Here is an 11,721-nt window from a genome sequence, read left to right as displayed (position 1 = left end):
CAAATGGTCATAGATCTATGACCAATTCTTTTAGGGTCACTGACAGAAGGTCACTAGTTGACATATTTCTTGTAGTGAGCATGAGCTCCAAAAAACTAGTGAGACAAGATAGTGGGTCAAACAGTGATAAAGTAGTAAATGTTTATAGCTAACTATTAACAAGTGGGCTATTATGTGGCTATACGTGACGTCGCAACTTCATATAGCCGGTTGTTGGATGTAATATTAACCATGCTCTAAGATGTCCATAGTAGGAATCAAGACCGCGATCAGTTATAATATTCAGTGCAACTCAGCAGTCAGATTAGATGATCATTGCTGCCTTGATATGCTAAACTGCCAAAGCAACACCTTCCATCAGAGCACTAAGCTTAGCTATGAGTGAACTCATCGCAGTTGAACAAAATGCGGCGAGATGCATACATAACATCTTCGAATCAGTTTCGTAGAATCATACCAGACCGCGCATTGTCTTTCGAAGCAATGAACGATCCATACATAGATAACACAACCCATCGATCAGGAGGGCGCCATCGCCATCATCGCCGGATCCGGCGGCGGCTCCTCATCTGAACTCGACCCCGTGGACCGGGACACCCTCGTAGGATAGTCGGACGAGGAGTAGGCTATCCATGCCACCCTCCGACGATACGCATAACTTTTGTGTTGAACACTTTTCCAAGCAATCCAGATAACTTTTCAGGCACATTTTCAGCTTCTGGTCGGAGCACTCGGATTCGAATCTCTCCACTCGGATGTTAGGGTCCTTCACTCAGATCACCCGGCTAGATTTTTCCACATGGATGTCAATGTTTCACTCGGATGACAATATTTCATTCAGATGGCAATATCTTCACTTGGACGGCAATCTTCTACTCGGACGACAAGTTTTCACTCGGATGGTAAACTTTTCACTCGGATTTCCCAAATGAAAACACATCCTGATCTTGATTTGCCTCTCCAGGTCGCCTATGACCTCGGATTGAGACGAATTACACATGAAAATCAATCGGCTCGACGAGGCAAAACTTTTTCGTGTTGAAGGTTTTTCGATTCAAGGCTGTATTGATGGCCGAAGGACTCACACGACCCATCAGACATTACCTAGGTGGGTGTCTAGTACCCGCGCCATATTTTCGCTCAGAGCCAGTCTACAGTGCGTTGCCTCTAAATTTTGCATACGAACTTGGATTAAGATGATTTGTCTATCAAAATTGATTGCTTCGACGAGGCGAAGACAATCCATGTAGAGTGCTCCTTCAGCTGAGGTCGTTTTGGAGGCGTAATGGGCCAAAAAGCACTTGAAACACTAAATTCTGTCATTCGGAGTACAGTTTCGGCCCCTGAGATGAGGTCGGATGATGATAACCTAAACATCAAAAAATTTCCACTCGGCGACGTGAAACTTTTCATGTTGAAAACCATTTCACTTCAGACCATCTTATTGCCTTTTGCGTCGTGCCAAAATCTGATGCCAACAGGCGGGTGTCTCTGCTGGTCCGCCACAGCTGAGTTATACAAAAAAACATACGAAGGGACCGCATGTGTGGCGGGTATCCAAAAGCACCCGCCACTGCTTCTGCACAACTTGTGGCGGGTGCCCTGCCCTGCTCGCCACTAATTTGTGATCACCTATAAGTCCTTTCCCAGTAGTGATGTTTTCATGATGGCTTAACAATGATATTTCTTATGTGACAACAGAGTCAATAAAGAAGAAACGAGAAATGAAATCAGAATGTAAAAAGAAACATAAACTTTGAAGGTTCTTCGGGGGAAAATCAGGTAACAAAAAAAAGAACAGGTGAAAATTGATTAAAAAATTGAGGGAAAAAGCTGATTAAATCTAAGAAACTTTTTTTTTCGAGAGTACGTAAATCGGATACCACATTTTTATAGAGGGGAGAAAAGTGTTTACAAGAATCCTCACGATGATGCGAACATCAACGTAGGTACACCTACACAAACCGTACTAGCTAGCATCTCTCTCACAAAACGTTGTAAACCACCTACTCCATTCAGAGCCACTTTCCAATCTCTAAGTTCATCAAGGATCATGTTAGCAAGACTAGCAGCACCATTTTGTTGTTCTCGTCTATTGAAAACTCAGGGCATTTCGTTGCTTCCATAAGGCCCAAGCCGTGCAAATGACGAGACTATCAAATCCCATTTTCTATGGCGTCCGGAAGCTAACTCTATTCCGAAGCCACCAATCAAGGAAGGTGTCCGTTCCCAATGGCATAGAGTCTAAGAAACTCAGGAACACAAAGTGGGTCGAATCACATGACACAAGGCACATACCTCTCGCTAACTTTGCCAAGGGTGCGTGTGGACCCAGTGGGCCGCCCCATGGGTCCACCTTTTGGCTCAGGTCCTATGAGAAAATATATGCTGATGTTTCTCTTATTTTCTTGAATTATGGAAAATACACGTACCCATAGACACATTTTTTTTATTTGTACCCATAGACACATTGACATAAACTGGTTCGTCTAGCTGTTTATTGATGGGTAAGTTCAACGAAATATAAAACAATGCCTAATAGAATAAGAAATAATATAAATTTTTTAAAATTATAAGTACATTTAACACGTATCAGCACACCACCGGGAAATGTAGTTTTTTTGTGAATGATTTGGTATATGTCATGGTTGTGAGTGAAACAAAGAAATCTTTGCATGAGGTCATGCCCAATGTAAACAAATTGTCCTATGACATGTAGACCATATGAAAAGTTCCTATGATACTTATTCCTATAAACCAAACTTCCTATATTGGAAAAATTCCCAGGGAGAATTCTACAAAATTTATATGAATCTTCTTTGGACCAAACATGCCATATTCATCCAATAATGATCTTTATGGGGGATTTCTCTAGTTATGATTAATGGCCTACCGACTGCCTTCTTAGAGAAACTATAGTGGATTCCTTAAAAGGTTTTAGAGGCTTTGAGCGCTCTCCACATCAGACTCCCTAAAGTTTTTAGAGGCCCTCTAAAGCTTTTCGAGGCTTCCAGTGCTTTCCTTATCAGACTCCCTAAACTACATCCTCTATATTTTCTCTTCCATGAGGACCATGACGGACCTTCCCGTTAGCAGGTTGTCCTATTTTGGTTTTCCTGATCTTCGTGTCCTATACCTAGCTGCGGAGGAGGATGGCAACATGACAAAAGGCAATGACATCAGCTCCGTGTGAGAGCAGGGGGGTAGCGGTGGACTCCTCAACAAGTTTGAAAAGGAAAGACGAGGGTCGGCCGACATGACCCTTCTATGGCATGAACTGTGTCACCTCCTGCACCAAGCATGAGGTAGATAGCCCCCGCGGGAACGCTGAATAATGGAAGAAGGGAGCCGAAGCAGCACCGACAACACTGAGTAGGGGTGAGAGGAATGTGTAAATGGGAGCCCGTCAGAGGCCATGGAGGTTGCGCCCGTGGGAGGAGACGGGCAGCTTCGCGTGTGGGGGCAAGAGAGGGTGGATTGTGAAACCTCCCATCGATAGAACATACGGAGGATTAGGTAGTTTGCAAGAGGACAAAGAGGAGACGTTACACGTCTACTGTAGGTTCTCACGGGCAGTTGCACTATGGCAAGCCATGGCGGAACGTTGGAATCTGCCAGCTATTTTCATCTTGCTTTGCAGTTGGAATCTTTGGTTTTCCTGAACATACAGTTGGAATCTTTGGTGCAGTTGGCACGTGCGGAATGAAATCCTCCAAGACAGAAAGCCTCCGGTCGATTCCTGCTCGGCTTCAAGCGGTTTTCTAATGGGTTATTTTGTGAAAGGTAAAATAGCGATCGCTGCTTCTGGGTGCGGTCCGGCGCCATTATCGCACGTCGCGCCTACCCAGCCCCTCCCCCTGCTGGGTGGTCGCCTCTAGCAGAAGGACGTGTGAAACCCAATGCCGATGGCTCTTGCATTCCGAGCTGCTGGAGATGTATCGCCGAGTTACGGTGAACCTCATCCAGGCATAAGCTGAGGAGACCTGTAGGTTGAAAGGGGCTTGGCTTGTTTTGGTGACGCCGTACACCAACTCTACTACATGAAGGATCCTCTCTCTCCCCCATGACTTTGCGCGCTTTAAAAAAGATATCGTTTTAACCCTGTGAAAGAAACGCATACTCCCTCTGTAAAGAAATGTAAGGCCTCCTTTGGTTCATAGGGTAGGGAAATCATAGGAATAGAAAAGTCATAGAAAATGGGATGACATGCATCTCAAATCCTATGAGTAGGAATAGAAAAAAAGATGTTCTTTGATTCACTTAATAGGATTTTTTCCATTGAGTCTAGGCTAATATTTATTTTCCTATGAATTGTGAAGGATAGAAAGAATTTCTCCATAGGAATAGGATTTCATTTCTACAAACCAAAGGAATCTAAAGGAATTTTTCCTACAAAAGTCATATCCTATGAAATTTCTATAAAAATCCTCCAAACCAAAGGAGGCCTAAGAGTGTTGGTTTAGATATTACTATATTTCTCTGTCCTTGTCTATAGAGGAAGCAGTTTGGAAGAACGGAAGGCAATTTCCTTGCAGATGAAAAGCGAGGATATCTTATATGCTCAGAAAGATAAGGAAAAGAAAAGAAAGAGACGGCATTGTTCTCCTGGCTTTTGTTCTCTTCTTCTTCTTCTTTCGTCTGGTCCATGGATTCCATTCCCCACGTTTGAACTCGGCACGAGAAAGGGGGAGCGAGCGAGACTCCACGCCCGCCGCGCACCGAGTCAGTCAGTTGGTTACATCGTCTCCCACGCACCGCGTCCACCGCGCACCCTCCCGCTGCCAGCGGGCCCCTCGCCATCCCCCACCACGACCGGTCCACCGTATATAGACCGCGCGCCGGGATGAGTCAGAGTCAGACTCAGGTCCGACCCCACCGTCTCCCCCCACCCCACTCCGCCCTGCGCGCCTCGAACAAGCAACCCACCCCACCCCCCACCCCGCCAGCCAGCCGCGTGCGCGCCCCACGCCTCCGTGCACCCCGCGCTCCCCACGCCACGCCCACCGACACGCCGTCCCGCCTCGTGCCTGGGCCCGCGTGCAAGCGACGCGGCGCGGGTCGCGAGGGGAAGGAGGCGGGGATAGAAAAAGGCGCAAAGAAAGAACGAACGGAAGAATAAAATAAAATAAAAAAGCCGCGCTAGCGAACAAGAAAAGGCGCTGCGGGTGCGGGGGGGGGAAAACGAAAAGAAATCACGGGGGAAATTCGTCCTCGGCGCTGCCATCTTTTGTCCTCCTCCCCCGTTGCTCGGCACTCGGCAGTTGGCTCGCTCGCTTGCTTGCTGCTGCAGGTGAGTGCTGGTGGAGCTCCATCGGGGAGAAGGAGGGAGGCGGGGGTGGTAGATCCGGCGACAAGGTTGGTGGGAGGTTGGTGGAGGAGGAAGCTAGGGGGGGAAGCAAGGGGATGGAGCGGAAGGCGGTGGTGGTGTGCGCGCTCGTCGGCTTCCTCGGCGTCCTCTCCGCCGCGCTCGGATTCGCCGCCGAGGGCACCCGCGTCAAGGTACAAACCCGTCCCGTTCCCCTCCGTCAGTTTCCAGCGAATCTCGCCCCGGAGGAAACCGCCACCCTTTGCTTCGCTTTGCTTGCTGCTGCGGTTAAGTTAGATCTCGCCCCCCCGCCACCTCACCACCGACGAACAAGAAACGCCGGCAGGTACAGGGCCGGAGATCGATCTCGGAGCTTAGCCACCTGTTGCTGCGGTGGTGATGCTAGTGGTATCGATCTCAGAGCTTGGGATCGGCCCCGCCGTGCATTTGCGCCTTGGGGATTTCCAGGTGAAGCGTGCTGCTGCAAGGACCGACTGATTCGCCCTTAACGAAGGCGTACTGTAATGGAATGGATGCTTGGCCTAAATTGGTTGGCCCAATCCCTCCCTCCTAACTAAGATAGCATGATTGGGTGATGCCCCAGCTTGTTTCCATTCCATGGAGCTGCCTACTAACTGCTGCTGCGACATTCATGGCGCTCTATTCTGTCGTCATCGATAAGGTCTTGATATGTATGTTTATCCCTTGACTGTACTAGCTTATTTGATTGGGCGATCCCTCGTAGCCAAAATACTATGATTGGCTGATTCGGTAAGGATTTGTCCAAGTTGTCGCTTTCCATGGGGCTGACCGACAAATGCACAATGCATTACAATCTGTCTAGTACGTTACGTATGCTATGTGCGGCGATGCGTAAACGCAATTTGTGGCAATCTATTTTGTTGGCATCGATAAGTTCTCGATATATATAACCCTTGATTGTACTAGTTGGGAATCTGTTTATCCGTTTATGTTATGGATGCATATGGGACTGTACATATCGATATAATGGTCTGTCACAAGCTTTGGCTGGTCCTCCCAAATATAGTATCACATTGTTTGTGAACTTTTTTTTATAGTAGTACATTGTGATCGCTTTGCTTGATACATTTGAATCTTTTTATCTTTCACTTTTAATGAGGCAATTGGGGAAACATGAGTAAGAATCACTTGCTTCAGGTTTAAATTTGATCGATACTCATAACGCAAATCCTACTGCTTGTGCTCACAGGGCAGATTTATGCCTCTCGAGGCTTCAGCATGTGCTATTCTATGTAGTCATGTCTATCACATAGAGATATAGGATGCCCTATATTTGAAGTGTCAAGGATGCCAATTTGCCTTGTTCTTCTGAACAGCATTCACAATAAAACTCTGTTGTCTTGAAGCTACTTTACAATAAGAGAATTTGTACCGGCAAACAGTGAGCAGTGAGCACATTTGGCACTAAGAATCAACCGATTCATTGTGCGTGAACTAGAGAGAGTTTCTTGCAACAACGTCATAGGTTCACACAGTATTATTGAAGCGACACCTTACTACTATGCCCAAGACCCAAGTATAACGGTCTGCTTCATTCATGCAGGTTTCAGATGTGCAAACCGACTCTTCTCCAGGTGAATGCATATACCCAAGAAGCCCCGCGTTAGGCCTTGGGTTGATGTCTGCAGTTGCCCTTATGGTCGCACAGGCTATTATAAATACAGTTGCTGGTTGCATCTGTTGTAAGAGGCATCCAGTCCCCTCGGACACTAACTGGAGTGTGGCTCTGATCTCATTCATTGTATCTTGGTAATGTTCTGCCCGACAGCTTTACCTTCTGTTTTGTTCCTTCCCCCCAGATTTATTTTTAAGAATTAAACATAGCATTGAAATTCAGCTTAGCAGTTATAAGAAAATTCATTTTGATATGTAAGAAACTGTTATAAGGAACACTGTTATAATATGTTGAACCCACGCTAAGCCATACATACATTTTGTTGAAACCAGTGGTAAAGTAAAAAAAAAAAAAAACTGTCATTTTGATCCTTCTTTCCAGCCTAGTTGCTCTGTTCATGTTGATTATTTTTATCATGAGTTTTTGAGTCTCATTTTTCTATTCCTTTATTTCATTCATATTTGGAATACGTTCATTAGAAAGTCTGCATGTTTGATCCTCTAGATCTTCACCCTTTATGAAAACTGATACTACATTTACTCCTAAGTGTTTGCACATTGCTTTTATGCTGATGCTTGTTGTATTTTTGGAAGGATCAGAAATGGTTCATACGATGACGTATGGAAATAACTTTTTGGATAGGTCTGACGTAACGTTGTCAGCCATTCTGCATTTTGCTCTGAACATTTTAGCATTCACCTTTGCTACTATGTGCTGCTTAAAAACAACTTAAATGCTACTCCCTCCGTTCGTTTTTATAAGACGTTTTGGACAGCCAACTTTGAACTGTTTTGGGCACTGTCTAAGGCCCTGTTCGGATATCCACCAGATCCGTGGAGTTAGAGGATTTGTGGAGCACCTCCATTCCAGCTCCAGTATTTTAGCCTACAACTCCGCCGGCTCCGCGAGCCGAGTCTGGGAGCCGAGGGACTCCGAACGCTCCCTAAATTGTCTAAAATGTCTTATAAAAGTGAACAGAGGAAGTACTACATTTCATCAGCGTGCAAACTCCTCGTTGTTATAAGGACTCGATCAACTATTTTATCATAACATCATCCTGGGGATTGTTGCATTCCGCAGGGTGACCTTCATAATCGCGTTCCTTCTCCTGCTGACCGGAGCCGCACTGAACGACCAGAGGGGCCAGGAGAACATGTACTTCGGCAGCTTCTGCTACGTGGTCAAGCCGGGGGTCTTCTCCGGAGGGGCGGTGCTCTCCCTCGCGAGCGTGGCCCTGGCCATAGTCTACTACATCGCCCTGACATCGTCGAAAGGCCCGCCGAGCTGGGGGCCGCAGCAGAACCAGGGCATCTCCATGGGCCAGCCCGTGATCCCGCAGCAGAGCAGCGAGCCGGTGTTCGTCCACGAGGACACCTACAACCGGCAGCAGTTCCCGTGATCGCAGCCATACCTAACTCATCCGTTTAAGGGCCGCCCATGAGGATACTTATTACAAGCGGCAGCAGTTCCCATGATCGCAGTCGTACCTAAGCTTAGCCCGTATGGAAGCTATGTTGGCGAGTTTGGTTTGTATAGCCCTGCAGGTTAGAACAATAGCAGCAGTTTGGTTACCGTTATTATTAGCTAGGTTCAGTCTTCTCTTTTTGTTTGTTTGAGATTTGAGATTTGAGAAGGGTGGCGGCATGCCTGTTTCATCCCCATGGGTGTTTAAATTTGAATGAACTGGGTAATGTTGAGGTTGATGGTGTCTTGCTTGTCTGCAAGTCTCTTTACAAGCTGTACGTGATGGATGGGATCATCTGTCCAGTACAAATGATGTAGCAATGAAACTGGATTCAACTGAATGCTCGGGGATCAGCACGCCATTGATGCCAGCTCGTCCCTAAACTGGGTGATGGTGGCTTGCCATTGATGCCAGCTCGTCCCTGAACTGGGTGATGGACGATGGCGTTGGCGGGAACCGTGGCGTCGACCATGGTGATCTCCTCGGCCACCTTGATCTCCAGGAGGTCGAGCGCACTCTGTACTAGGCTTGCCGGCATGAAGTGCCCCCCTTCCACCGCCGTCGGCTCCCTGATGGCGCTGCACCTTTGTTATTTTTTGCCATGGAGAGGGAAACAGCAAGGAAGTTTATAGTTTGTTTTTCAAGTAAAGAAGCTTCAGAGCTGGGCCGAAAGGCAGACTCTTTTTGTTCTGAATTTTGCACCTTTGTTTGCCTGCGCCTCCACGAGCATCCCGTGCCGTGACGGTCCTGGGGGATTCTCGCATAGAAAAAATGTCCTTTCAGAAGAAGTGTCATTGCCATAGTCTCTCTGATAAGATGACAAGAGCAGAGTGTTGAGTATCATGGTTATTTAGGAAGCATGGGATTTATTCTATCTTGCCTTGTACTTCAAGATGGCCATGTACTTTTATATATACGCTCATGAGGCTCAAGCAATACAACAACAATTCAACCAATTCCCTCTCTATCCTTCTTACACAGAGCTCAAGCTGCTTGTTTGCTTGTTTGCAGCCGCTGCTCCCGGAAGCGTGCCGTGTTCTTGAGAGGGGGGAAGCAATCATCAGGGATTGGATGAGGGAGGGAAGATTTTTCAGGGAGGATGAATCTTACGATTTGCCGCAGCCGCTGACTCCCATGACGACGATGGCCACCCCTGCAGCCACACAAGGTAGGCGTGATTTGAGAAGGCGGAGGTGGAATTAGCAAATACAGTGTTAAAAATGGTCTTACATTTTGGGACGAAAGGAGTACATGATTGAATCGGCTCTGCCTAGCAGTTTGTATGAAAGCTGAAGAGCCATGCCACGTCAAAAAATTATAAATAACATAACATAACAATTTCTTTTCCGAGTTCCTTGGTAGATTCTGTTAGTTTGTAGGTTGGGTGAGTAACCAACTGCAACAGTGGCACATCACATTGGACGGCAATGACGAAAGCGCGAGAGGTTGGTGAGCAAACAAATTAAGCATGAGGGGGGGCGTGCAGGGAAGCTCCTTCACATACCAAAACACTTGCACAAGAGACTGATGTTAAAGATATTGAGCTCTCCACCCCTCAAATCCCACTTGACCATGTGATACCTTCTTAGTGCTTCCATATTGCTACAAGAATCTTCTCATAATTTTATTCATTTTCTCCATAACTGTCCTGTAGCAAAAAACATGGGAATATGATACACACACAAACCACCAAGAGAGGAACTGAGCAAGATCAGCCTGCATCCAAGGGGCAGGGTGCTACTCATCCAGCCTCCCCCCCCATATGTTTTTCGAAAAGAAGGATTCCCCCGGGCTCTGCATCAAGCCGTTTAGTAAAAGAATAAAATATCAAAGTACGGATAACATCTCAAGTATGCAAATGAGAACAACAACAAAAAGTAAACAAATAGCCACAACCAACAAAAATAGGACACAATGCCTAAAAACCTATCCTATTATTGGATCGCCATCCAAACTGATTGTATGTAGCCCATGCTACTGTCTCCCATCGGTTGCACCTAAAGGCCTAGGGCAATAGGATCGGATGGTAAAACTGATACCATGTAGAAAGGTATTGGATGCAACTCAATTGTATTAATCAGAGTAGTTTACAATATATATAGGAAATGTTTTCGACCAACTAACCCTACCAAATCTCTACAAATTAAGATATAAATGACTAGAGATAAGAGATATGCACAGATATGTCACGTTCAACATTAATGATCATGTTGAGCTTTTCATGTCATTCTGCTATTATTGGTTTCATATTAGCGCCATGTTGGCAACATTGGTTTGATATCTATAGCCCTGCGGGTTAGAACAATAGCAGTTCAATTAATGTTATTAGCTACGTTCAGTCAAAAAAGAAAGGCTAGGTTCAGTCTTTCTTTTACTTTGTTTGAGAATGGTGGCGGCATGCCTATTTCATCACTATGCATGTTTTATTTTTGAGTGAACTAGGTATTGTTGAAATACATTGTCCGCACTTCTTCATCTGTTTGGACTTTTGAATGAATTGGCTGCAGCATGAATTTCATAAGGTTGATGATACTAGTACTCCCTCCGGTCCTTTTTAGTCTGCATATAAGTTTTGTCTGAAGTCAAAACGTCTTTACTTTGACCGAATTTATAGAAAAAAGTATTAACATTTACGATGCCAAATCAATTTTGTTAGATAATTACGAAATGTAGTTTCATAGAATATATATTTGGTATGGTAGATATTGATATTTCTTAATATATATTTGGTCAAACTTTGTAAAGTTTGACTTGACCCAAATCTAATATGCATAGTAAAAAGGACCGGAGGGAGTATATTGCTTGTCTGCAAGCCTCTTTTACAAGTTGTATGTGGATTGATTATTGTCTGTCCAGTCCGGTACACTGACGAAATGAAGCTGGATTCAGAAACAAGAACCAGCAGAAACTCTGGGTTGTCAGCACGCCGTCGAGGCCAGCTCGTCCCTGAACTGGGCGACGGTGGCTTGGACGATGGCGTGGGCGGGCACCGTGGCGTCGACGACGGTGATCCCCTCCGCCGCGTTGATCTCAAGCAGGTCGAGCTGGCTTGAAACGAAGAGACGTGAACACATACAGCACCCAAAACTGCGCCATTATTCCGCAAACACAAACGCGGCGAAATCATAGGAAACATCAAGCCGTGCGCCCCTCCCAGCCATTTCCAAGCAGCAGGAGGCGCACAACGACAGCGGCCACCACGGGGTTGCCTAACCCTAACATGTCACGTAAAATATGTGATGTGTTTGACTGGGAAGTAATAAGAGCCGCCAATTGCTCACTGTTTGCTAGTTC

General features: G+C 46.0%; 1 protein-coding gene across 1 annotated transcript; it reads left to right on the top strand.

Moving 5' to 3' along the window:
- The first annotated feature begins 5,110 nt into the window (after positions 1 to 5,110).
- On the top strand, positions 5,111 to 8,665 carry LOC123150443 (protein MODIFYING WALL LIGNIN-1). Its single transcript, XM_044570296.1, has 3 exons — positions 5,111 to 5,499; positions 6,891 to 7,096; positions 8,043 to 8,665. Exons 1-3 carry the CDS (start codon positions 5,404 to 5,406, stop codon positions 8,359 to 8,361), a joined length of 621 nt encoding a protein of 206 aa, XP_044426231.1. The 5' UTR covers positions 5,111 to 5,403; the 3' UTR covers positions 8,362 to 8,665.
- Positions 8,666 to 11,721: the final 3,056 nt, after the last annotated feature.

This window comes from Triticum aestivum, chromosome 7A (assembly GCF_018294505.1).
Source record: "Triticum aestivum cultivar Chinese Spring chromosome 7A, IWGSC CS RefSeq v2.1, whole genome shotgun sequence".
NCBI classification, from domain to species: domain Eukaryota; kingdom Viridiplantae; phylum Streptophyta; class Magnoliopsida; order Poales; family Poaceae; genus Triticum; species Triticum aestivum.
This window is presented reverse-complemented; position numbering and strand designations above follow the sequence as displayed.

Excerpts from the sequence above, each read along its gene's own strand:
- LOC123150443 (XM_044570296.1), top strand. The coding sequence starts at position 5,404 with ATGGAGCGGAAGGCGGTGGTGGTGTGCGCGCTCGTCGGCTTCCTCGGC. Across the intron at positions 5,500-6,890 it reads CCGAGGGCACCCGCGTCAAG|GTTTCAGATGTGCAAACCGA; the intron begins GTACAAACCCGT and ends TCATTCATGCAG. Across the intron at positions 7,097-8,042 it reads ATCTCATTCATTGTATCTTG|GGTGACCTTCATAATCGCGT; the intron begins GTAATGTTCTGC and ends TGCATTCCGCAG.